Source organism: Gymnoscopelus microlampas (assembly GCF_963454915.1).
Source record: "Gymnoscopelus microlampas genome assembly, chromosome: 15".
Classification (NCBI taxonomy): Eukaryota; Metazoa; Chordata; class Actinopteri; order Myctophiformes; family Myctophidae; genus Gymnoscopelus; species Gymnoscopelus microlampas.
Genome location: NC_139952.1, coordinates 35,441,450 through 35,469,379, shown reverse-complemented (window position 1 = coordinate 35,469,379; position 27,930 = coordinate 35,441,450). Strand labels below are relative to the sequence as shown.

Below are 27,930 nucleotides of genomic sequence, written 5' to 3'. Positions count from 1 at the left end.
ATGGAAAATTGAAAACGTTGACTTTCATGTAACATTTCCATACGACTGTACTACTTTCACTTTATACATATTTTGGTCTGAAGTATTTTTCATATCCCAACAAAAATGGTCATACAGAAGTGTACTTAAAAGCAGGGTCATTTGATTGTTTTTTATTTGAATATTATCTTCCAGTACTTGTCTGTGTCTGTCACTATGTCTTTGCACCAAAGTCATCAAGACACATTCACTGAACCTATTATTAATGATTGATAATGACTTTGACATAAGTGTGAGAACCATTGTTGTGTGGAACAGCCTCCATCCTCACATAGTAAACAATCTCTCTTAGCTTCCTGTGTCTGCTGGGCAGCCAGTTTCACTTCTGTGTGTGTGTGTGTGTGTGTGTGTGTGTGTGTGTGTGTGTGTGTGTGTGTGTGTGTGTGTGTGTGTGTGTGTGTGTGTGTGTGTGTGTGTGTGTGTGTGTGTGTGTGTGTGTGTGTGTGTGTGTGTGTGTGTGTGCACGCACGCACGCGCGCGTCTCCATAGGTTCTTCCCAGGTGTGGCCAACGATCCTGCACCCTCCACTGGCCCCATCAAGAGACGCACACAGTCCCTCAGTGCCCTGCCCAAAGACGGAGACAGGAAGGTCAGAAAAACAGACATTCAGACTCACCTTGCAGAGGGATAGACAGACAATCAGTTAGTCCGATACGCAGTTAGTCCAGTTAGCAGACAGGGGCGTGCTGGGACCAAAATTCAGCTCTGGGATTTTACAAAATGTTTCAATAAAAAAAAAAAAAACATGCTGGAGTTGTCTTGGGTGGCCCACCGGCCGTCTGGTGGCCCGTAAATGGCGCGGCCGTTCTGGAATTTTCCCGAATTTCCCGGTGGCCAGCACGTCCCTGGCAGACAGAGAGGTACTCGGTCAGTCAGTCAGTCAGTTCCTTAATGCCTTAGATGGAAACAGAAACTAGACAGTGAGTTCCATCTTTCCTGGGTGGATTTAGATAAACAGACAGAGAGGCAGATGGTGTATTGCTGAGTTACAAAACAAAGTAGTCTATTACGCAACCTGTGTCGCCCACTCGCTCATTAATTCATGCTTCATTAACTAACTTCCATATTGTCTCTTAAGCAGTAATGTCTGCCCCTCTTTTAACCTTTCACACTTTTGTTCTCTCTGGCTCTATTTCTCTGTCTGACTCTGTCTACCACTCAACCAGTTATCCTCTCTACATCTTAAAGCTATGGGTACAAATTACTCAACTTTCCTGAAGATTTTCAGTCTTTCAACTTTTTACACATCCCTAAGAAATTAACGAGCGAGTTGGAGGAAAATCACAGCACATGTGCCCATCACTCATTTAGTGTGACAACCCCAGTGGTGCAGTCAGTTAACAGCCCCTACAGACAAAATCAAACCTGTTTGATGTTCTCTCCAGTCCTAGTGTGGCGGGCTCTCGTGCCAGCGAGAGAGTCGACAGCCAATGAGCTCTTGATTCAAACGAGTCATATCGTCTGCGACCCAGTCACCCAACAAATCTGAATGGTCTTCTTCTGTTCGCTTCAACAATGGCAGAAATTAGCAGCTTTTTCTCTATTCACTTTTTTTACATTTGCAGTGCTCATTCTGATATGCTTCACACTGATTGGCTGCCAAACCAAAGGAAATCACAGTACTCACGGAGACGTCGGATTCATGGGGAAATGTCATGATGGGATAGGCCTGTCACAATTATTACATAATCGTCTAATCACAATTATTTTAGATAATTGCAATTATTTTAGCATAATCGTTTCCATTTAGTACATTTTTCACACATTTTCATAAAAAAAAAAAGCTGAAATAGCTGATCTACAAGCTGAAATGAGTTTGCCTGAGGTTTCCTAGTTGTGTAGTTAGACACGCTTCAGGACAGGGAGAGACCTGCAGTCTGTTAACGTGGTGTGTGGGGTCATAATAATATACCAGGTATATTAACTGTCTATGTCTCCCTCTTCCCCCTACTCTGTCCAGAGGGAGAAGGACCACATCCGTCGGCCCATGAACGCCTTCATGATCTTCAGCAAGCGCCACCGGGCCCTGGTGCACCAGAGGCACCCCAACCAGGACAACCGCACCGTCAGCAAGATCCTGGGGGAGTGGTGGTACGCGCTGGGCCCCAACGAGAAGCAGCAGTACCACGACCTGGCCTTCCAGGTACCGTACCACCAGAATGCCACGGACCAGTTTACACTTGTGCTTTTTTCCGCTATCTCTTTTCAGCGTCTCTTTTTTTCTCTCTTAATCGTACCCACTTTGTCTTTATCTTCTGTCCTGTCTATCTTCTTTATGCTCCCTTTCTTTGTCTACCCACACGTTCTCTCATCCCTCTGAGTCCACTCCGCTCTCTCTCCATCTCTCTCTCTCTCTCTCTCTCTCTCTCTCTCTCTCTCTCTCTCTCTCTCTCTCTCTCTCTCTCTCTTCGAGTCCACCCCCCTCTCTCGTCTCCTCTCTGTCTCCACCTCTCTCTCTCTTCCGCTGTCTTTCGGTCCTATCCCTGTCGCTCTTTCCCTCTCCCTGTGTCTCAATCTCTGTGTGTCTCTCTCCAGGTAAAGGAGGCTCATTTCAGAGCTCATCCAGACTGGAAATGGTGCAATAAGGAACGCAGGAAGTCTCTGTCAGAGGGGCGTGGGACCCCGAAGGAGACACGGGAGAGGAGCATGTCTGAGAGCATAGGTGTGTGTGTGTGTGTGTGTGTGTGTGTTTGCGTCGCATGCATGCGATTCCATCTTTTTATACGCCATCATTCAAAATGTGCTTCACAGAGACAATTTGACTGATTGATTCATAGTTTCATCTAGGGCTGTCACGGGTACAAATTTAAGTTGACGATTAATTGTCACTCAAATAATTGCGATTAACGATTTAATTGTGTGTTTGGCATTGAACATTGGAACATTATGGATAACATTTTAATTTCTGTTTGGCTTTTAGGCTTCGTAATCAAAAATTGCACAGGGCAGATATAACAAATAACTTAAAAATACAAAGAAATTATTGACATATTTAATAATTTTATACATGTAAAAATAGCAGAAATAGCTGATCTACAAGCTTACAACGCATCACAAAGTGACGCGTTGTAAGCTTGTAGATCTGTTATTTCTGCTATTTTTAATATTTGAAAATGTGTGAAAAATGTTCAACATGGAAACGATTACAACGATTATGCAAAAATAATTGTGATTATCTCAAATAATTGCGATGATTATGTAATAATTGTGACAGGCCTATAAAACACTTGCTTTAGCATTGATAGAAAATACATGAAACCTTCAAATAAAAAAATCATGCATACCAATTTTCTTTTACTTTTTATTAACCTTCATACCTTTAAGATACATTAGCTTACAGAACATTGTTATCTGGAACAACTTGAGCGTGAGCAACAGCCTCAGTGAGCTTATTACATTTGAGCATCAGTGAGCTTAAACTCCTCTATGTGTTTTGCCTCCCTCTCCCACAGTAATCTGCTTAAAACACTCAATAGCAGGTGCCTCAGATTCCTGGAATCGGCCAACATCAGAGGCAACCTATAGCAGGGGTCTTCAATGTTCATCAGGTCAAAGACCCCTTAGCTGAGAGAGAGATGAAGCAGGGACCCCCCCCCCCCCACTACGCATTGTATAAAATTGTGTTGCAGATTAAACTTTTTCATAGATTTCATAGATAGCTTCATAGAATTGTTTGACATCATGTTGGATTCATGTTAATGTGTATTTTCAGACATTTAACCACTTAAAATGTCAATACTTGGTAAATTTAGTACTCCGTACTTAAACTGCCCTTTTCTTCCCTCTACACCAAACCTCTCGCCCGAAACAACGCGGCGATAGCTTGTAGATCTGCTATTTTCGGCTAAAGTTCTCCTCAGAATAGGAATGCTCAGGTTCAAGTGGTTAATGTAAAAAAAAAAAATCCTATGACACAAGGATTTGGCAGCCCCCCTGTTGAAGACCCCTGACCTAATAGTATGGATTCTGTTGGAATAAGAGTCTGTATGAGTTTTCATTTACACATTTATTTATTTTAACTCTCTCTCTCTCTCCCAAAGAGCCCCACTCCCAGGTGCTGCTGGAGGCGAAGGTGGTAGGAGTCGGGTCGGCCTGGGGGCCGGTGGGTTTGGAGCGCAGAGGTGGCGTCTACGGAGGAGGACAGCATCCCCGCCCTCGAGCCTTCTCCCAGAGTGCCGTGCACGCCCTGGAACGGAGGGAGAGAGAGGGAGACCTGGAGAAGGTATGATGGAGTGCGAGGTGGGGCGGAGGAGAGTATAATTACTCAAGAGTTTTACAAATGCGAGGCGTGCCCTTTCGGATCGCTAGCTACCAAACAGGCTGGCTACTTAACCACTTAAACCGTATATACTTTGTTGACTGCAGTGTTAATTTTGACAGCAAATCCTAATTTAGTCTTAGTCTTAGTCTTTTGAATAACACACCATTTAGTTTTAGTCCTATTTTAGTCATCTGAAATAGTTTAGTCTTTTAGTCTTAGTCTTAGTCAATAAAATTAACACTGGTTGACTGGAGACCCCAAGAGGTGTACTGTATTCTAAGCCTCCTCCTCTTTTCTTTCTTTTTTCTTTTTGGTGAAAATAGCCGATCAAATTTACGAGCCCACAACGCTTGTAGAAAAGGCTATTTTGACAAATTGTCTGCCCCAGGCCAGAATAGGAACGCTTGGGTTCATGTTGTTAATGACAGACTGCTTCAGGGGGATAGACAGTGGCTCAGGGGGTAGAGCGGCCTCTTGGGAATCAAGACGGTTCCCAGGTTTATCCCCGGTTCCTCCTGGCAGCGTGTCGAAGTGTCACTGTCTTAGACAGTTAACACCTACTGTAACTGCTCCAGATGAGCAGTTTGGTCTCATGCATGGTTGCGTCTGCCGTTGATGTGTGAATGTATGTGACTGGGTGAATGTAATGCACTTTGTAAGCACTTTGAATAAAGGCAATATCATATAAATGCACCGTTAAACATTTTGCTTATAAGAACATTTTAACATTTCTGCTGATGAATACTAATCTTCGTAGTATAGTCAGATGGCCAAGGTTTTTACTATAGCAGCCATGTCAATAGTTTTGCTATGTGTCATGATCTTAAAACTGTAAGCTGGACGGATATAAATTCATCCCTGTAGTTGTCATGTGCTTGCGGGTACAGTAGATTACATTTGAGGTATTCAGCTTGTGTGCTTATCCAGAGTAGTAAAACTGAAACAGCTTAGTGCACACTGCACAGCATGTACTGCGGGACATGTGGCTCATGGCATCTCCATTAACCTATTAAAACCGGGAACGCAACTGTGTAACCACTTAAACCATTATTGTATACTTTGACTATTCAAAAATGGCAGATATACAAGCTCATAAAGTTTGCAGATCTGCTATTTTTGAAAAATCTTGAAAATGTGTGAAGATTTTTCTTTTTTTTCTTTTTACTCAAATCTTTGCTTCTGGGGTCCCTGGAACAAAATATTTTACAAATGTTCGCTTTAAAAAATATATATTTAAAGATTTGCACAAATGTTCACGATTATTTTTAAATAGCAGATATACAAGCTCATAGTGCGGCACTCAAGCTTGTAGATCTGCTATTTTTGAATAGCCAAAGAAATCTAAGATGACACAAATGCGTTCCCGGATTGAATGGGTTAAGAGTGCCTTGTTTCCACAAAATAGTTTTGGGCTTGAATGTGAATACAGTCATATATTCAATTCCTTTTGATTCTGAGGTCTTTTTTGCCATTCAAAATACACAATTCTTCGTTCCCTACTTACAGAGCACAGATAACATGGCCACTTGGCCCTGCAGGTAGCTGTACAACCTAAGTAACTTTTACAACACAGAGGATGATGAGATCGAGGGGAGCCGTTTGATTTCCACGGCTGCTGATGCAGAGGCTTCGGCTGGGGCTTTGCTATGGAAAACACCAGAAAATCCCTGTCTTAATCACTCGGGAGCTGAGCCTCAACTTCAAAGCTTTCACCTTCCACTCCTAGAGTGCCTTTGATCGTACGATGTTGTTGATGTTTGTTCATACACTCATACTCGAGACGGAGTACACCCCTATATTATTCATTACAAATGGGAAAACCATACATCGATGTACTCGTAACTCCTTTGACAACATGGTTTCAATTAATTAATTACCATTATGTCGTGGTGGTGGGTGATGTTTTTGGTAACTGAAATAGGTCAGGAAATTAAGGTGCGTTGCAAAGTTGCAGAAAAGAGTTATGTGTTATTTCTGTTATTTTGACTCCATGCTCGACGCAAAATGTAGGTTCCCTTTTTCATCCGTATTCACCTTTACTGATCTCGGATTGAATCCCTTTCTCTCTTGTCTCTTCTCAATGTTGCCTCAAAAACATTAGGAGGAATGTCATGTTGGATTTCAATAAACTGATCAGCTGCAGGTAAAAAAAAGGCACAATGAAGCTAACCCCTATTTTCTGTCATCTATCTCCCTTCACTCTGTTTTTGCCAGGAGGACGGGGTGAGTTTGTTTCGTAGCCGGCCTCCGCCTCTGTCACTGTGTCAGCGTGGGGTGAGCGAGGACGTCACCAGCGATGAGGAGCGCATGGTCATCTGTGAGGAGGAGGGAGATGATGACGTCATGGGTATGTTTGTACAGTCGTCTCTAGGCCCCAAAACATTATCATATTTGAACTGGGGACCCCCAAAATAATCACATTTGAACTGGGGACCCGCCACCCTGACAAACACTTGGAATGTAGTAGTTGAGGCATTACGTTCAGTTTGACTCCACAGATAAACATTTTGAAAATAGCAGATCTACAAGCTAATGTGGAAAATGTCTGAAAGTCTGGCCAAAATACAGATGCCATGGTAAATGTGGCTAAGAATGACAAAAACATTTAAAGATAATCCGCACACCAAACAAAGCCGTTTTGATGTGCTATAATCGAATAGAGTCTTTTAACCACATGAACCCTAGCATTCCAGACCGTCCCTATTCTGGCCATGTCATAAGTAGTTGAAAAGAGCGAAAATAGCCAAACATACAGTGAAAATTGCGTGTCTACAGACTCGGATCTGACACGTTGTGAGCTTATAGATCAGCTAGCTATCTTGACATACAACAAAGTATATAGGGTTTAACCACATTCGGCAAAAATAGCCGGCTATTTTCGGCAAGGAGAGTCCTGGGGACTAAGTATACGTTTTTAAGTTTTAAGTGGTTCAAATGCTAACTCTGCATTCACTCTCTATGTCCCCCTCCTCCAGAGGATTCATGTCCTGAAGGCTCCATAGATCTCAAGTGTAAAGAGCGGGTGACAGACAGTGAGGAGGACGAACCAGATGGACAGGTACATCGAACAGTCATTATCTCACACCAGATATCAGTTTTTTCTGGGACCGATTGACCTTGTCTGGCTCAATAGAGCCAATTGAAGTGCTACAAAAGTGCTAACCCTGGTCATTTTGCACAGCAGGCAGACTAAAGCAAATGCTGAAAGTCACTATCGACATTTGACTCCATATAGCTTGATTAATCAAACAATGTTGGTCCTCCTAAAAGCTTGCTGTACAATATGTTATGTCAAAGGCAATATTGTGCTCTATGAACAATGTATATGTATGTATAAGTATGTATAAGACAAATATACACATATTATATATGTATATATGGTCAATAATTTGATGACCAGCTGAGTCTACAGTAGGAGTCTCCTACTGACCAGCCACCCTGTCATCGATTTATTGGCTTAGGAATGCAACAAAAAACAAAACATTAATTCAAGGCTTCATAGGGTGTTTAATTTATAGAAAATTAATACTTTTTTGGGTGAACTACTCCTTTAAATGTATGCTACAGTAAAGGGAATATAAGTTATTACATGTTTAGCTCACTGTCTAAGTCATATACTGTATACATTACTTCTCACAGTTTCCAGTTTTCTTGATATTCCATGAAGCCATTGGTTTCCATTCATTTCAGTATGGAATGCAAATTGTAGTCAATGGGATATACATGCAATAGTACAGGTTTGGTCCTTTAAATATAATGTATGTTGACAGCATCTAATGTCGTGGTAGTTATACTAACCAGTGGTTCCCAAACTTTTTAGCTCAAGACCCAAAAGAGAAATTAGATGTTTGCCCGGGACCCAAACTAATGAAAATAGCAGATATATAAGCTTTTTTATGAATGATGAAAAGTTGTGATTTCTTTGTTTAAGCTTTATAAAATCTTTTGAAATAATATAAATTATATATATATATATATATGTATATATATATATATATATATATATTTTTTTATGTATGAAACAGAAAAAAAGGGGCTATTTACAAATTTGTCCGCAACCCAAACATGAGTCCCAACCCACTGATTGGGAAACAATGCTGTAAACCATTAACAGAATTGAAGCTTCAATGAATTGGTCTGAGAAATCACAATTCAGCCCTAGTTGATAGATTAATTGTTTTCATTTTTGGAACGTTAGCTAATACATTCCCCTCTTTCACCCCCCCCCCCCCCCCAGCATGGCTTCCAGCCAGTGTCTCGTTCCTCGCTCTCCTCCTCCTCTCCCACCATCGCCCACTCGGACTCCTCCTCCAGTAAAGAGAGCTCGGGGGGAGGAGGTGCAGGGCGAGGAGGTGCTAGAGACAGCTCTGAGAGGAAGAGGAAGACAGACGGAGGGGAGGAGGGGAGTGACGGAGGCTCCAGGAGAGGAGGAGGAGGACGAGGAGAAGCGGTAGCGTCAGGAGAAGGAGGTGGAGGAGGAGGGCAGGTTCTCTCTCAGTCCATCCCGGGCTTGATGTCTGACAGCCAGACTCCTTTCAGCCAACTGGGCGGTGTGACGCAGGTGTTGGGCGGCGTCCGCATGGCCCCCGCCGTCGTGACCAACGTGGTGCGGCCCATGGCCAGCGCTCCCATCCCCATCGCCAGCAAGCCAACGGAAGGAGCCATCTCCCTCGGTGCCCTCGCCACGGACAAGAAAGCCGCCCTTCTGATCGGAGGAGGAGCCGGTCCTCAGCAGCTGCCAATCGCCGCAGGGGGTGGGTACCTGTCCTCATCCCCCTCCCCCGGCCCCGTCAGTGTAAGCGGCTGTGGCGGCGGATTGGTCACCGGCCTGTTTTTGGGCGGGGCCTTCCCAGCCGCCGCCCAACCGGTGCAGCTCCTGGTCCCCCAGCAGCCCCACCACCCCACTGCCTCCCTCCCTGTGCCCCTGCTTCAGCCCCAGCTCCTCCCCGGTGCCTCTCTCACGCCCCCCGCTGGCCCCAAGCCGCTGGCGCAGGTCCAGTACATCCTGCCCACCGACGGCCCCGCGTCCCCCCAGCTAACACAGCAGCCGGGGGCCGGCGTCCTCACCCTGCCCGCCGCCCCGCCCACCAATACCTCCCTGTCCAATGGCATGTACGCAGGGGCGGGAGTAGGGATCAGATATGCGTCAGTCAGCAATGGAACCAGAGGTGAGATGGAGAGCACTGATTTGGCCCACTGTTCTCAACGTTCTGGTCCACGGCCCCACCGGGGGTCCAAATCGACCCCCATACGGGTCTTTAACTCTGAAAATGTACAAATGGCACCACCTTTGAGACCCCAATCTGCACTGTGAAATCGTCAGTGTTCATTTAACTCTTGAGAGGGTACAAATGGAACCAACACTTCCCGTAAAAGGGACAATTTGGACCGCCTGGTGATCCGAGGGCCCGACATTGAGAACCAGTGGATTAGCCGATTGAAAAAGACAAATCAATACAAATACAGAGATTAAGACACTCCACTAAGAAAGAACCAAATGATTGATGAGGGCAGTACAGTACATGATTGACGGGAGGGACGCTGTTGACGTACTTAAAGTACCAATAGTAGAAAGTACTCAGAATGTCCCATTTCACAAGTTTTCAAATGTATAAAATGTATAAAAATCTTTTGAAAATAGCAGATGCGACGCATTGTGAGCTTATAGATCGGCTATATCCAAATGGCCCAACTGTATATACATGTAGGGCTGAAGTGGGTAATGTATGTTTTGTAATAATAATCTAAATCTACAAAGTAACTAGTAACTAAAATGTTTAAATAATTGTAGTGGGGTATAGTATTTGCCTCTGAGATATAGTGGAGTACTGAAAATTGGAAATACTATAAGTAAAAATACCTCAAAATTGTAGTAGTACAGTATTTGAGTAAATGTACTTGGTTACTTTACACCACTGGCCATAAGCAACAAGTCAGTGTTCCCACTTGTTCCTCTACCGAAGTCTAACAGGGATGCAGTGAGATAGCTAAAACTCTCAAAATCACTTTCAATTGTCTGAAGGATAGCCTCCACCTAAAGCAACAACAAAAAAAAACAGCACGTCATTATACAGCAGTCACAGTAAACCTGTTCTGGCTTCGGCTCTTTAATCAGCAGCCGAAGGCGATTGACACTGATAGATGCTGTTGACTCGGACTTCCCAATAAAGACAACAACACATTCATCTTCTGAGGGGCCTTGGTTATTCCTCTAGCTAGCCGTAGACACATAATGGAGGAGATGATTTTGTTTTTATTGCGTGGAAAATTTTGCAGTACATAGTTTGCCTTAGGTTTGTTTTATATATAGCCGACTATGTACTCCCCCCTGGCTGCTTAAATGAAAATGTGAAATATTGAGTTGAGTTTTCACTTTTTGGTTTATTCGCATGACAGGAGACTTTAGAAGTGATAAGAACCCCTGCATAAAAAATGAGAACACATTACTCACTTGTGTGGGTGAGATTTAAGAACAAATCCAGATTACTAGTGGTGAAGGAAACATCATGATTTAATATATATAATAATAAAGCAAAAGCTCAGCTGAAATAGATTGTGGAATCTAAATTAAATCAGGGGCATGTGAGGGCAGTTACCTGAGTAATTGCTACAGGTATAGCCTGCTTATTGATACGGAAACACAATATATATCATATATCCAATCTCCATGGCTGCTTTTCCTGCCTACTTCCTATGCACCTCTAAAAAGTGGGAAAACACAGGAAACAGATGTGATTGGCCGACGTAGAGGTAAGACGATTGACGGGAGAAGTGCTGTTAAGCGTGAGTGTGGTTCTCGCCGTGCGTGCGCCTGCCTCCCTGCCACGCCACCCACCCGCGCCTTAATCACCATCTATTTATATCAGAATCATAAGCAAACACAAAGTAGTTCCTTATCCAACTGAAATTCCTGCTTTGAATCAATACCATTCTCTCCTCCATAATGCCATCATTCCCCTGTTCATCATTGAACAACCCCCCTCCATCTCAAAATATTTTTTCCAGGGACCCCCAGAAGGAAAATATTTGAGTTAAAAATGTTCGCTTTAAAAGGTGTATATATTCAAAGATTTGCGCATTTTCGCGATTTAAAAAAAATAGCAGATCTACAAGCTCATAGCATACTATGAGCTTGTATATCTGCTATGTTTTAATAGCCAAAGTATAAAATGAAATGGCTTTTAATGGCTTAATTTCACTGACTGATCAGTTTCTTTCTTTTTTTACTTCTTGATCTCTCTCTCTCTCTCTCTCTCTCTCTCTCTCTCTCTCTCTCTCTCTCCCTCCCTCTTCCTCCCTCTCCCCTTCTCATCCGTCAGTCCAAACCCAGTCGCCGGTCTTGCAGAGCAAGATGTTGGTTCCCATGGCAACAGTCAGAACGGGATCCACTCCTCCTCATCCTTCCATCTCCCTTGTGGCTCCTCCTCTTCCTGTGCAGAACGGCGCCCCGGCAGGAAGCAAGGTAACTGCAGCTACACAGCAACAGCAACTGGTGACTGTATACTGACCACTTAAGCCCTATTTAATACTATCCAAACTGTAAACATTTCAAAAATAGCTGATCATGATTTTCATCATAGGACTGTCACATTGTCCTTGTTCACTGTGTTTACGACATATTAGCGACACTGCCAAAATATGGCATCAGGTAGCCGATAGCCGAGTGGTTAAGGACTCCTGGTTTGAATCCCGGGTTGGGTGGGACCTTTGCTGTGTGTCACTCCCCAACTCTCTCTCCCTGTTTCTTGTCTGTCTACCACAGTTTACACTGAAACTATCAATAAAGGCAAGAAAAGCCAGGGGAAAAAAATACATTAACCACTTAAACCCTCTATACTTAGTAACACGGACCTGAGTTGCAACTGTGCTTGGACCACTTGAAAGCGCCAAAACAGCACATAGATATGACCACATAACATACATTTTGGAACATTTTATTTTAATGTATTCAAGCAGTGATCAGCCAACAATAAAAAGCAAAGCTGTCTATAACTAACAGCAATGAAAAGTAAATGTATACAATATTAACTTGAAGCATTGAACTTAACTCCAATTTGCTTAATAATGAGGCCTTGTTCAGCCTAAATCCAGCCCAAATCTCATTTCCTATCCAGATTGGAGTCACATTGGTTTTATGCAGTACAAGGCTCCGGAATGTGGTTCAAATCTGATTTACAAACACCACTTTCCATGTGTTTTTCTGCTGTTCAGGCTTGATAAAAAACAATCTGACCCCAACCTGGTTAGGCCAGATATCTGATCTGGGCTGCCAGTGTGAACAAGGTCTAGGAACCTTTTCAGGTCAGAAGATTGTGTGAGAGTAAATTAAACACAACTGATTCAATAGGCTCGATGCACAGCAGCCATATTAGAAATACATTGGGCCACTTCCTTACTTCTTTCACAGGTGTTACCAATGATACTAATCAAGGCTCTGTTCCATTTAGTGTTGCGCAGTGGTTCTCAAACGTTTTAATTTCAAGGACCACCATAACGCTTAGAGTGTACAAATGGTTCCATTTGTACACTCTCGGAGTTACACACCCCGGTAAGGGGCCATTTGGAACTCCATCAAGGAACCATAGGGCCCCTGGACCCCACTTTGTTTATGACCCACTGAGATAGCAGAGTGTTTCCAGTGAGCCAACATGCACAATATCAGCACTCAGACCAGAATAGAACAGAGCCTTCATTAGTATAATTGGTAAGACTTGTGAAGGAAGTAAGGAAGAGGCCCAATTTCTTTCCAATATGTGCATAGAGCCTATTAAAAGCAAGTGTGTGTGTGCGTGTGTGCGTGCGCACGCTTCATCCCCACAGCAGATCATCCAGATCGCCCCGATGCCCATGGTCCAGACCAGCGTCCACCCCGCTGCCGCCGCTGCAGTGCACCCTGGGAACCCCTTCCCAGTTTCCATGGCGACGGTGATGACCCCCGGTGGCGCGACGCCCCCACAGACAGTTCTGCTCACCTCGCCACCCACCAGGTATAGCTGTTACTGACCGTTCACCTACCTGGAACACTGGTGTGTATGCGAGGGGGCACGAAAACACAAAGAGACTCATAAACACCATCGATCGGAGCTTGGCTACACCGGTAGATAACTCGCAGACTTTCGTTCTCACCTTCAGTTTAAACACAACATACGTCGTTGCCTGGGGTCCCCCAGGGGTCTACAGCTTTATTGTCACATCACAGGTGAAAGAAGTGGGTGAAATTCATGTATCTGTGCGCACTCCATCGTTACACAAGACAGAAACAGATCAAATAACAAAAAATATATATATACGTAGTAGCAGGTATGTACATGGTGTTTAGAACATAAGCCCGCTCGTTTTCTTTTCCCTCTACGCCAGATCTCTTTGCCGAAAACAATCGGCCAGCTCACGGCGCTTCAGGGTTGTGAGCTTGTAGATCGGCTATTTTCGCAGAACATTCGCTAATTTCACCAAATGTTCACCTATTATGACATGCCCAGAAATTAGGACTCTAGGGTTCATGTGGTGAAGGGACGTTTATGTTGAAGTCACATGTACTATTTCAAAAACTTCAGACTTGAAACATCTTATATGTAAGTTTGTAGCTTGTTCAATGCAAGTGAATCTGGAGATAAAATGTGAAATCCTTCTCAGAGGCATGGAACATTTCTTGGATGTATTGGATATCAAGCCATATATTTAACACTGGAAAAATACAGTTTTAATTCTATTTCACTCTATATTACATTGCTATGTACAATTTGACTGATTGATTGATTGATTGATTGATTGATTGATTGATTGATTGATTGATTGATTGACAGACATTTTTACTGACAAAAAAGAAATGTGTATGCCATGTTCTACTTTTTCAGGATCACCTATGTGCAGTCCAGCCCAGGGGTCAGCACGGCAACAGCCCAAGAGGCCCTTCCCCCTCCAGGCCCCACCTACCTTCCGTCACCCTTGGCAACCCTTGGCTTCACAGCCATTGCCCCGGTGGGACAAACGCTGGTTCAGCCAATCGTATCTGCCGGTCAACAACCACTACTTGCTCCAGTCCCGCCCTTCAGCTGTCAATCACAGACACCCTCACAGGCCTCCGCAACCGCCGGTCGCCAGGTAAAAACATGGAAGTAGTATTGTTACGTTGCTGTTTATATTTCAGCCATTTGAAAATAGCCGATCCACAAGATGGGGGGTCCCCAAATTATTTTGGGGGGTTCCCCAGATGATTAGCTTAATGTGCAACATTGTTTTCTCACTCAACAGTAAACAAACCAATTTGCACATTTCTAAAGTTACAATTTAATGACCTTTAAGACCTTTTCGATACCAAATTGGCTAAATTGTCAAATATTTCGTAAGAGGCAAACATTCTGAAAATAGCCGATCTACAAGTTTGTCTATTTTCACAATATTTATCTGTGGAACCGAGTTAAATTAAATGTAATGCCTCAACTCCTACAATTCTAAGTGCTTGTCAGGGTGGGCACTGGGGGGTTCCCCCGTGGGGGGTCCCCCGTTCAAATATGATTCTTTTGGGGGTCGCAGCCTGAAAAGTTTGAGAACGTCCTCTTGACAAAGAGTGCTCCGTTGCTTGTCGACCAGGTGCTAACCGCTGTCTACCCCGCACCAACCGTCGCCATGGCAGCGGGGATGGTGCCCGTGACAACAACCATGCCGCCGGCCGCGGCAACGGCAGCCCACGGCACGGCGAGCCCCTCGTCCCCGTTGGCCGGAGGCATTCAGGGGGCGGTGACCGCCACGGCCCAGGCCAGCCCTCCACGGGGGGAGCTAGAGCACAAGGTGAAGGTGGAAGTGAAACTGGAGAGCCAGGTGGATTCTCAGACAGAGTTCGGAGGTCACGGCTGGGTGGCGAACTCGTCGGCGGCGAACTCGAGGAGCAGTGCCACCACAGGTAACAACAGGAGGAGCAAATGACTGTAGTTAATAACTTCCATTGTTGTCTGATATAAGTTTTTATTAGATTCTGTAGGATGATGATGTATTTTTGTACTCGGCACGTAAATATGGTACTCTCTTAGGTAGGCCTACTCTGTGCAAAACTGGGGGGGGGGGGCATTTTCTTAACCACTTAATTCCTATATCTTTTATTGAATGACAAATAGCAAATCTGCAAGCTCACCATGCTACGCATCAAAACATTTTAGAATGTTCTTTTAAAAGATTTAACGATTTTGACAAATAAGCACAAAATAGGGTTGCCAGGGTTAATGTGGTTAACATATATTTTGTATTATTAAACTGTGGTGCATGTATTTAACCCATTAAGACCTGTAACGCATCTGTGTTACTTTAGATTTCTTTGGCTATTCAAAAATAGCAGATAGATCTGCTATTTTTGAAAAATCGTGAAAAATATTTTTTCCATATTTCTCTCCGATTTTTTTTTAGGATTTTGAAAATGTTTAGAAGCGGCCTCGGGTCTTAATGGGTTAATTCAGTCTGACCACTGGGTTAAATCTGAATGACCAGAGTGGGGGATATCAAAAGCAGACGAATGACATTTCCAAATCAAATTCCCGCTCAAAACTATACACAGTGTTTGCTCTTGTATCTCCTGAACAGACACGGACGAAGACATCGCTCGCCACATCAAAGAGGAGAACCTGAGTGACGGCTACGGTCAGGGGGAGATGGACGGAGGGCAGGACAGAGTGGTGAAGAGGGAGAGAGGAGAGACCAGAAGAAGTGAGGACCACAGCACAGGGGACAGCGGCAGTGGAGGAGGTGGCAGAGAGGTGGGATTCCTTCATTTATTCATTCATTTCCTCTGTCAGTCAGTCAGTCACTCATTCATCTATTTCAGTGGGTTTCAACCTTTTTCATGCCAAGGACCCCTAAATTGATATACATTTGGCCACGGACCCCCATTTGAAAATGTTTTGTGCCAGGGACCCCCAGAAGCAAAGATATCAGTTAATTTTCGCTTAAAAAAAATATGAATATTCAAAGACATGCACACTTTTTCAAGGTTTTCCAAAAATAGCAGATCTACAAGCTCATAGCGCGGCACTCGGTGCCGCGCTATGAGCTTGTATATCTGCTATTTTTGAATAACCAAAGCTAAGTGGTTAAAAATGATTGTGACGCTATTAACTCATTTTGCTGGGGACCCCCTGGTACTCCCTCAAGGACCACTGGTGGTCCCCGGACCACTGGTTGAAAACCACTTATCTATTTAGTTCAAATGTCAGATTGTTTCTGAGACATTGGCATGACTAGTCTCGCTATCTTTCAACTAACCTCTATTGTCTCTCTCCTCCCATCAGGCTGGACCCTGCTCCCCTCCTCCCCCATCCTCAGGGTTGGAACCCCCTTTTCCCCCTCCCCACACGGACAGGGATCCCACCTCTTCCTCAAAGAAGACAAAGTTCCGCCCCCCGCCACTCAAGAAGACACCCGACTCTGTGGACAGGTAAGCATGATGGACAATATGCCAACATTACTGTAAAAAAAAAAAAAAAGAAAGAGTTGAGGCATTACATTTAGTTTGACTCGGTTCCACAGATAACCGCGGCAAGGCGTTGAGAGCTTGTAGATCTGCTAGTTTCACAACGTTTGCCCCTTTCTTATATTATTTGACATGTTTGACCAGTTCTTACACTGTAGAATAGTTTGCCGATTACTTTTGATGCAGTAATGGACTTTTTCTTTTCTTTCTTTTTTTTGTTTGTTTGAAGTATTAACCCATTAAGACCTGGAACTGTGTCATTTTTAGATTTGAGCTAAAAAGCATTATTTTACACTTTGGGCTATTCAAAAATAGCAAAAAAAAAAATCGTGAAAATGTGTGCAAATCTTTGAATATATATATTTTTAAAGCGAACATTTGTAACTCAAATCTTTGCTTCTTGGGGGTCCCTGGAACAACATATTTTGATGGGGGTCCACGGCCAAATACATATACATTTTGGGGGTCCTTGACATGAAAAAGATTGAGCACCACTGATATAGAAACATATGTTTTTGAGAATACTGTTGAGATTTAGGAGACGTGTAGAATCGGCTTCAGGTCTCAATGGGTTAAAAAGGTCTTAAAAGTCCTTAAATTGTTACTTCACCCAAAAAGAATCATGTGGGGACTGACTCACAGGTTGAGAACCACTGTCCAACAGTACAAGACAAGCTCTCTGTGGTTTGAGTGTGTGAACATGAGTAAGCCCTGCTCCCACTGCAGCAACTGGCCCTGGGTCACTGCTATAAATAAGAATGAGTTCATAGTCCACTTGGCTTGCTTAACCACATGAACCCTAGCATCCCTGTTCTGGGCATGTCATCATAGGCAAACATTCTGTGAAAATAAGTGAACGTTCGGCAAAAACAGCAGATCTAAAAGCTCACAACTACTCGCGTTGCGATGCGTTGTTGTAAGAGCTTGTGGATTGGCTGCTTTATCTGTGAAGAGATTTGTTGTATAGAAGTTGTGAACTCAATGTAGGGTCCATGGGGACCACCAGGGTTCTTTGAGGGGGTTCCAAAAGGACCCTTACAATTGGGGGGTCCTTGAAATTAAAATGTTTGAGAACCACTGGTGTAGAGGAGATATAGGTGGAAGCCAAGTACAGGCCCCTGGGGGACCCTGGTGATCGAAGTATAGGGTTTAAGTGATTAACCCAAACATTTTTTACTTAAATCTATGCTTCTAGGGGTCCCTGGAACAAAATATATTGAGATGGGGGTCTGCGGCCAAATACATATTATTTTGGGGGTCCTTGACTTGAAAAAGTTTGAGCAGTTTTTCAGAAAACCTTCTAGGCTTTAGAAGACATTTGTAGAATCGGCCTCAGGTCTTAAATGGGTTAAATAAGGGTCCATAATGTGGGTTTTGTCCACAAGGTCATCAACACCAGTGTTTTCTCTGTTCTCAGGGTGCTGTCGGGAGCGTCCTTCGAGGAGCGTTTTGCTGAGCTGCCAGAATTTAAACCCGAGGAGGTCCTCCCCTCCCCCACGCTGCAGAGTTTGGCCACCTCGCCGCGGGCCATCCTGGGCAGCTACCGCAGGAAGAGACGCAACTCCACCGGTGAGAGGCCAGCGTCACACACACCCGCCCTGTGAATAGGGCTGCAACTGTGCCTTGTTTTCTTTAGCCAGTATTGTTTCGATTGCTTTTTCGATTCATTTAATAATCGAGAATCAAATTTGTTTTCAATGAATAAAACATTGTCATTTTTTTATAATCGACTAAATGGATTAGTACAGGGGTCTTCAACGTTTTCAGGCCAAGGACCCCCTAGCTGAGAGAGAGATGAAGCAGGGACCCCCTCTATATTATATCAAATTGTGTTTCAGATAAACGTCTGCTGCTTTTTTTTCCCTCTACACCTATAACTCTTTGCCAAAAATAGCCGATCTACAAGCTCACAACGCCTCGCAGCGCGAGGCGTTGTGATCTTGTAGATCTGCTATTTTTTGGCTAATGTTTACCTCAGAAAAGGGTTCAAGTGGTTAAGGTAAAAAAAACATATCATATCACACAAAGATTTGGCGGCGCCCCTGTAGTAACTCTGAAGACCCCCTAGGGGTCCCGGACCCCCTGTTGAAGACCCCTGGATTAGTATGAGTATTTTATACCTAATCGCACAATAGTGTCGCACAGAAATAGAGAACATAGCCAATCTACAAGCTCACAACTCATCGTGATGTGACTCGTTGTGAGCTTGTAGATTTGCTATCTTCAAAACTTCAAAAGAGATTTTTTTACCCCCCCCCAAAAAAAATATATTTTATTATTTGTATTAAATTGATTAGTTTGATCAACTGTTGGACGCCTGCATGTGAACTAAAACTCACAGTAGTGATAACCTTATCTGCACTTTTCAACAACAGTGACTCAAGACACTTCATCACAAATAAAACCCAATATGCTTTATTATTAGAATGTGGATATTATGTTATGTAATTTAACACCCCGGTATACTTGTCCCTTCTCATGACCCGTTACTGCTGCCTTCTATTTCCCCCGTCTCTCTCTCCCTGTTCCCCTCCCTGGTTACTTTTCTACCCTCTGTTTGCCTCGTCCTTCTCTTTCTTCCTCAAACCAACCTTTTTCTCTCTCATCTCCCTCCAGAGCTGGAGCCTACGTTGGAGGAACCCAACTCTCCTAGGAGAAAGACCCGTCGGCTCTCCAGCTGCAGCTCGGAGCCCAGCACCCCCAAGAGTGCCGCCAAGTGCGAGGGAGACATCTTCACCTTCGACAGAACCGGTACGACGGAAACACCACCGCTGCATCCACACAGCTAATGATACTTACCACCTAAACCCTATATACTTTGTTAACCGGGGTCCGTACTTGGCCCCCAGCTTTATTTTTTCCTGCGCACCAAATCTCTTTGGCAAAAATAGCTTGCGTTGCGACCTTATAGATCTGTTATTTTCACTGAATGTTCACCTATTTTCACCAAATATTCGCCTATTATGACATGCCCAGAATAGTGACACCAGGGTTCATCTGGTTAATACATTAGTAGTCAAGTCAAGCCACCTTCATTTATTCTCCAGCATGTTTCAAAACAACAACAACACATTGCTCGCATGAATCCAACACTGTAATGTTATGCATCGACATTGTTCATCTCTCGCTCTCACACACGTACACTAGTGATGCATTCGTCTGTCCTTTGTTTACCCACACCCATCCTCATTTTTGAATAATTTCAACTGCCCGATCTACTTCAATGTATCTGTGTAGATGGCCTTGGCCCACCCCGACCCACCCTCATTAAAGACAGACAGCATTTTCAGCGAAAAAATACAACGCTTTTATTTCATGAGAAAATGGGTGAGCCGCGAATACCTTACAGTGGCAACAATAGATTTAAATTACCTTAAATGAATAGGCCTATTCTAAATAAACAATAAATACCTCTTTTAAGTTGGTATTTTGTGAAATAAATTGTGTAGGTTTCATCTCTTTTTGGTGGATCCCAGCGTCATTTAAAAAAAACGCCTTCTGTTGCTCAGTGAATGAATATTCTTCAGTACCGGACTGTCTGCTACAGTCAATTTAATTGTTAAATAAATGAGTAGCCGTAGGCTTACTATGCAATAAAAATCTACTGACAACACCTGTCATCTTAAACTAGCATAATGTAGACGATGACTCTCTCTAGGTCGTCCTCAGACGAGCCCTCCATCGTTGCTTCCAGTCATCCCGATTCTCCATACATCTGGCCAGCTCATTGGTGCTATGGGCTCCTGCATCCTTCTTGAGCGTGTCCACGTATGTTAGTGTGGGGCGTCCTCTTGACCGGTGCCCATGTGTTGGTTCCCACAGCACCAGTTTGCTGGCTGGCAGCTCTCGGTGCCTTTGGCAGTGTCCTGCTAGTCTCATTCTCCTTACAGCAATCTTCTCGCTCACTCTTGGTATTCCCTCATACAGGATTATGTTGGTAACATGCACACTCTTGCTGATGTTAAGCACTGCACGCAGCATCCTGGTGTAGCACCCGTCCAGGGACTTCTCAAGGGCTGGTTTCAGGGTCCAGCATTCACTGCCATAGAGAAGAACGGACTCTACTGTCGCGTAGAAGAAGCTGAGTTTGATTTGGCGGGGGAGATTGGAGTTCCATACACTGGTCATGCCATTCAGGGCCCTCCATGCAATTGCCTTCCTCACTTTAAGATCTTGCTCAGTTGAGTTGACCCATGCGCCACGTCATACCTCTGATTCCGGAATGCAGGCATGCTATGTGAAAGCACACACAGGGATAGCATTACGCTGGCTTTGTTTGGTTAAGTGGGGGAAAAAAAGACAGATCTTCTTTAGTATTGAGGGATCTCTGTATAAAAGGGGCTTATGACTCACCATATACTTGACTGTGTGGTACTCCACTTGTTGAACACTGAGTTGAATGGCATCATCTTCTGTTGACGCCCAAAGGTTTTTTTTATTGCCTGTTTCAGTGAAATGGACCCTTGTTGTTGTTAACAGTGCAGCTCATTGTTTCCTAAGGTACAGAATCAGAAGATGTACTAGGAGAGTTGGACCGGGTCCCCTACTCCTCCCTACGTAGAACCCTGGACCAGCGCCGGGCCCTGGTCATGCAACTCTTCCAGGAACATGGCTTCTTCCCCTCAGGTAAAACCCCCTGCTGTCATCTCCCTCCCCCATTGATCGTCATTGCCTGATCTGAATGGCCAGGGTTAGCCCTCATTTCCTATTGAAAAATAACAGACTGCAGAATTCAGTGATTGACCTTTCAGAATCAAGCATTCACCAAGCTGTGTAATAACATTTGATAACAGACAGTCAAGCTGGGAAACATGCACTTGGTGCAAGAACTCTTCTATTTGCCACTCATCTCTCCCCTATTTCTTTTTATTCTTCCTTCCTTTTCCTGTCCTCCGTTCCCTGTCCCTCCACACAGCCCAGGCCACGGCCGCCTTCCAGGCGCGCTACTCGGACACGTTCCCCAGCAAGGTGTGTCTCCAGCTGAAGATCCGCGAGGTCCGCCAGAAGATAATGCAGACGGCCACGCCGGGACTCACCGAGTCACTGGCCGACATCTCGATTCCCCCCTCCCCCTTCTCCAATCAGCAGGCCCGGGAGGACGGAGGGGCGGAGCAACAAGGAGATAAAGGCCGCAGCTCAGAGGAGCCGAGGAACGAGGCGTCCTAAAGGGTCCCGGAGAGAGACAGAGAAACGAATGTGAAAGAGCCGAAGTTTGGGGGGAAAGAAAGAGAGAAGGGAAGACGAGAGGAAGAGAGAGTGGAGAGTGTTCCTATTATGTGTTGAACCAGTACTCTAGGATTGTTCCAGTGGATCATTTCTACTAGGGCTGTTCTCTGGCAGCCCTGGGCAAAAATACATGATATGCTCTCATAGATGAACAGCTCAAGTCTGTTTATACTTGGTTGCGTGCGGTAGTCTCGTGCTGAAAATAGCTGACCTACAAGCTCACAACGCATCGCACCGTGACTTGTTGTGAGCTTGTAGATCTTCTATTTTCGGGTGTGATACGCAGTGCGCAAACCAAGTATAAATCAGGCTTCAGTGTGCACTTGATTGCTCTTGTCTGACACTTCAAAAGCCTCAAAGGTGGGTGCATTGCCTGCAACATAAGAGAAATCAAGTGTCCTCTGTCTGTTTTCTTGTGTTTGGAACGTATTCAGTCGTCATTTTGCCCAGGTTTTGCCTTCAGCACATTTGTACAGTAGTTTGTAGTTTAACACTCAGAGTCTGTGGTACACATTCTCTATCTCTCTGACGCACACGCACACGCACACACACGCACACACGCACACGCACACGCACACACACACACACACACACACACACACACACACACACACACACACACACACACACACACACACACACACACACAGCCCGGTGCATATGTAATCTCCAGCATGCACATAGTCTTTCTCCACACAGACACACAGATACATACACACACACGCACACGCACACACACACACACACACACACACACACACACACACACACACACACACCCTTACCAAATCAGACTGTTACTCTTGGATGGCAGGCCCCACGTTCTGCCACCAGGACCATGACACACAAAGGCACTTTGTCACTTATTGTGGAGATGCAGTTTGCTGTTGCCAGCCAGCCAGCCAGCCCTCAGATGCCATTGACTTGACCTCCGACCCAAAACCCCCGCCACCCCACCCCCGTTCCACCCCTCAGCACAGTGGTCGGGAGGCAGATACAACCCCAACGACCTCCACTGATATTCCACAGCCCCTCGATGCTGCAAGACAGACAGCACACACACACACACACACACACACACACACACACACACACACACACACACACACACACACACACACACACACACACACGTCAGTCAATCATGGTCTGACCAAGCCATTGGCCTGCACAGTTTTTAGTGATTGTAGTAAAAGATGAAAAAAATTACTGAAAGAAACTGAACTCAAAGCATGAATACCATTTGCTCCCGAAAAAAGGAAAAAAATGAGGGCGGGAGTTTGGACTCAGTGTGACCAATCATTGCACCTTCAGTTATTGCCATTTTGACAGACTGAGTCCTCAAGTGGCTGGAGTTGATGAATGATGTATGTCTGTATGTAAGGTGGGGGTCCCAGCCCACCCCACCTACCCAACCCCAAATCCGGTGTGGACAGGCACCCAAAAAAGAGATTATGTAAAGACTGGCGGTGTATGAGGAGCGGAAGGATTGTGTACGAACACTTTGCTCAACGCTGAGCTGCTCACAGCGGAGCGGAAACATGAACACACAGGCAGAAGAAAACAATATGACAATGCTCATTGGCCCGGAGGCTGACGTTTTTCCACCAACAGGAAGACAGACACATAAGAGATGAGTAGAGAAGGACAACAGCAACAACAAAAAACCCACCACCAACAACAACAACATGTACTTACCAACAGAGTGCAAAAGTAGTTTTTAACCCAACTTCTCCCAAATTGCCCCCCCCCGTCCCCTCCCCTCCCCCCTTCCCACCAGTGGATATAATGACGTTGCTTTTTTTCTTGTTATCGTTGCCGTGGAAATAATCCGTTTTACCGTGGCCTGTTTTTTCTCTCGTGGCTCTATGGTGTTTCTTCTCCAGCATAAAAAAAAAAGAAAACATAAAAACACAACAAACAGACAAAAAAAAGAAGAAGAAAAAAAAAAGACACTTCTAAAAAGGGGACAAAGACGGTCTGTGGGCCCCCTCCAATCCCCCCGCCACACTTATAATCTTACTATGGGCCGTTCTCCACCCTAGCCCCTCCCTCTCTGCCCAGGTCTCCTCACCTGACACACTGAAGAAGGGGGGTGACGGGGTGGGCTTTCTTGTCGTTTTGTAAAAACGTTGAAATCAGGTGTTTGCACAATATGTGTGGCCCCTCTCGCTGCGGGAGAGGATCGCCGCAAGTTAAATCAGGAAAGTATTGTTTTTAGAGATTGTTTTAGTAGAAAATAATAATAATAATCGTGTTCCATATGTTATCAGTCACCTTTTCCCTCCCCTGGGTACCCTTTCGCCCTGACCTCCTGCCCTCAGATTCCCACCTCTTGACCACCTTTCCCCATGCGCTATTACTCCTTTCCACCCCCTCCCCCCCCCCACCCCGCTCTCTAAAGTGTTGATAGAAAGTGCCCTTAAGCACTGGTCCAGGGTCAGTCGTAATGTAGCTCAGGATGGCTCCGGTTAGGGTTAATTTCAGGGAAAGCAGATCCTAGACCAGCCCTGGAGGGCAGTCTCTGGAGCCCTCCCCCCACCCTCCTCCCTTCTCTTCCTCTTGACACTTTATCCCTTCCCGTATAAAATGGTGCAATAGGACATTTATTATTCCTTTTGGAATTGGGTGGGTTATTTTGTGTTCTTTTTGGAGGAAGGCTTTTGTGCCATAGATATTAATTACAGTGCAGTACAGTAAGTTGAGTCAGGAGAATGAGCTGTTGTGATACTATGGATAACTATGGTATAAAAGAAGAAACACAAATTTATTGTTATCGTCGAAGAGATAGCGCGCGTAACTTACTAAAAGTCAAAGACAAATTTTTCAAATAGCACTTTTTTTGCTCTTCACCTCGTCGGCGAAGAGCAGGGGTAGTTAATACTATGGGTATCTCTTTTATTTCTCTGTATACCGTTGGATGTGTGAAAAAAAACAAAATATATATATATATTTCCATATATGTGCATAGAGGTCTGTGTGTGTGTATGTGTGTTCTTGGGCACACGTATGTACTGTGTTGGCACAACCAAACCCCTGGCTCCGCACCATACATTAACATAATATTTGACATTATATTTTTCCTTCTGCATAATCTCTAGAGGCAGTATTTTTATAGTCACCGTGACTATTTTGTTCACCATCTTGACTGTTATGAAAACAAATGATTCAGGATATATATATATAACATATAAAAATACACACAGGTAATATAAGACTATCAATACATATTGCTTTCGGGGTTGAGGTCTGTAATGTGTCCATGTGCATGCATGTGCATACACACACACGCACATGCACAGATGTACGTACACACAAACGCACACGCACACACACACATACACACACACACACACACACACACACACACACACACACACACACACACACACACACACACACACACACACACACACACACACACACACAAACAAACACACGTATGCGTGTACACTGTATGATTGTGCTTCAAAATAAACTGTCCTTACTTTGGAGAAGGAATTTAGGATGAGCGAGGTGAGTGTTGACTCATAAACAGGCATGTTGACCATGTGCAATATTTCTAAACAACAAAAAACAACTAAATATTGAAAATATTAAAGACCTAACACAATGTCTTTGGTCCTTGGGTTTATTTTAGATTTCCGAATTACACTAAAACACTGTGCCACTATACTTTATGTGTCAAAATGTTTTCTTTCATCTCTGTTCATTGCGGATCCTATTGAAGTTATTCACCATTTCAGAACTTGTAAGACATGGAATTATTCTGCTTTTGACTAATACTCTTTTTTGCCAATTGGCCTGTCTTCCACTAGGAATTATTATGAGTGCAATGGATGGTAACCGGAAGACTCGCCCCAAAACACACTCGCACCCATTTTTCCCCCCCGCAGACCTCTCGCCCCCAGCGGTTCTTATATTCTTGTATTTGTTTTACTGTGGTTAATAATAATACTAATAATAATAATACACACGATTTATAGAGCGCTTTTCTAGGTACTCAAAGTCACAAGATAAAAACAACATTATTAGGAAGAACTAGTTAAAAAAGATTATAAAAGAATGGTAAACAAACGGGGGTTGAGATTTTATGTAGGGAATGCGAAAAAGGTGGGTTTTGAGCGTGGTTTTAAATGTGGTGAGGGTGTGGGCAACTCTGATGTGAGCTAGGAGTGAGTTCCACAGTGAGGGGGGCGGCCACCGAGAAGGCCCTGTCACCCCAAGTTCGCTTATTTGTCCTGAGGGTGTCCAGGAGGTTGGCATCACCCGACCTGAGGGAGCGGGAGGGGACGTGGCGTTAAGGTTAGGTATACGGTTGGGTTTAGGCATAGTTTTACTGAGGTTACGTTTAGGAATAAGGCAGGTTTAGGCATATTTTTACTGAGGTTTCGTTTAGGAATACCTGGTGGCGACCGTTCCGAGGTCGCCGGATTTGACCCGGGGCCCTGTTTTGGGCTGAGCATTCTTGTATTCCAATGGATCGGACGAAGCACTGCACTGCGGAGAGGGTTAGGTTTTTGTTCGTCCTGATGCAACTTATCCGATATGTAAGGGATTTGGGGTTAAAGCATCCATCAAATGGTTTAAATTTCATTAACTGCTGTTGAAAAGGAAGTTACAGTTGATCTACTGTTCCTTCCACTTTTCAGAAGACGGTGGGAAATAATTAAACTGTTCAGCCTACAATTATGCACAATTATCCACAATTTTCAGCATTTTAATTAGGGATGTCCGATATTATCGGCCTCCCGATATTATCGGCCGATATTAGCATAAAAATTGATATCGGGAAAATATCTGTATCGGTTTTTGAAAAAAAAAAAATTTTTTTTTTTTTTTTTTTTTTTTTTTTTTGCTTTATAAATAAGTTACAGGAGTTCTTACTGTATATGGTGTGTGTGATATGAAATTTGAGCTTACCCTAATCACAATAATCCCCGCATATATCGGTATCGGTTGATATCGGTATCGGTAATTAAGAGTTGGACAATATCGGTATATCGGTTATCGGTAAAAAAGCCAATATCGGACAACCCTAATTTTAATTAATGAGCAGATGTAGAAATGCAACCATGTTTCCCCACAAGGCTAGAACCTTAGCCCGTTAAAACCGGGAAAGCATCTGTGTCATTTTAGATTATATAGCAACTCTTATACTGTATATATGTTTTTCAAAAACTCTTAGGATTTAGAACAGTGGTTCTAAAAAATAGCAGATCTACAAGCTCACAGTGTGTCACTTCAATAGTTTTTGAATTCTTTTTAATGATTTTCAATTTTTCAACACAAATCTTCTCCTCTGGGGGTCCCGGGCACAAAACATTTTCAGATGGGGGGGGGGGGGGGGGGGGCAAATGCATATCATTATGGGGGTCCTTGGCACGAAACAGTTTGAGAAGAACTACGCTAATTTAGAAGGCATTTGTAGAATCGGCCTCAGGTCTTAATGGGTTAAAATCCCTGGAAGGTGATTCAATGCAGGAGTGCTTAACTGGATTAGTGGCAGTACCTTTTTATTTGTCGGTCATATTGGGTGAAAGGTAGGTTAAGGTGCATATTAAGGGGACCTGGTCAGTGATTCCCCAAATATTAGCAAACACTAGATGTGGCTGGCAGTGGCAATGACCTGCCCACTGCAAAAATCCTAGATAAGCCTGCATAGCCTGTGCCCCTTAAGTACTTTGTTTTCCCCAAGCAGGGCACATCACTGACCTCAAACTGCTGCCTGGCAAATCCTTTACCTCTAGCCAAGCCAGCTGAGGGTTTAAACATAATCACACCTTTTAGGAGATCTACTTATGAACAAGACAATGCTAGCATTTAGGGGGGGGGACAAGACAGATTTTTCAGTTCAGTTTTGATTGATTAATGACCCAGTCCCAATTTTAGATATTGATGCAATTACAGTGTGTGTCTGTACTGTAGTCAGAAAAAGGGTAGCTTG

General features: G+C 44.1%; 1 protein-coding gene across 5 annotated transcripts in view; it reads left to right on the top strand.

Annotated features, from left to right (window-relative positions):
- Window positions 1-24,360, top strand: part of cica (capicua transcriptional repressor a) — a 55,391-nt gene extending 31,031 nt beyond the window's left edge. Inside the window, exons 6-22 of one of the 5 annotated variants that reach the window (XM_084081040.1) lie at window positions 529-628; window positions 2,000-2,182; window positions 2,575-2,701; window positions 4,080-4,261; window positions 6,515-6,647; window positions 7,276-7,358; window positions 8,538-9,054; window positions 11,620-11,762; window positions 13,121-13,287; window positions 14,155-14,401; window positions 14,891-15,200; window positions 15,872-16,044; window positions 16,576-16,721; window positions 18,175-18,326; window positions 19,374-19,508; window positions 21,258-21,383; window positions 21,673-24,360. In XM_084081040.1, coding sequence (XP_083937166.1) covers window positions 529-628; window positions 2,000-2,182; window positions 2,575-2,701; window positions 4,080-4,261; window positions 6,515-6,647; window positions 7,276-7,358; window positions 8,538-9,054; window positions 11,620-11,762; window positions 13,121-13,287; window positions 14,155-14,401; window positions 14,891-15,200; window positions 15,872-16,044; window positions 16,576-16,721; window positions 18,175-18,326; window positions 19,374-19,508; window positions 21,258-21,383; window positions 21,673-21,923 — 3,175 coding nt within the window. In that variant the 3' untranslated portion in view covers window positions 21,924-24,360. Of the gene's footprint in view, window positions 1-528; window positions 629-1,999; window positions 2,183-2,574; window positions 2,702-4,079; window positions 4,262-6,514; window positions 6,648-7,275; window positions 7,359-8,537; window positions 9,469-11,619; window positions 11,763-13,120; window positions 13,288-14,154; window positions 14,402-14,890; window positions 15,201-15,871; window positions 16,045-16,575; window positions 16,722-18,174; window positions 18,327-19,373; window positions 19,509-21,257; window positions 21,384-21,672 lie in introns of all 5 variants that reach the window. The other 4 variants (XM_084081041.1, XM_084081038.1, XM_084081039.1 and 1 more) reach the window with 4 other exon arrangements.
- Window positions 24,361-27,930: the final 3,570 nt, after the last annotated feature.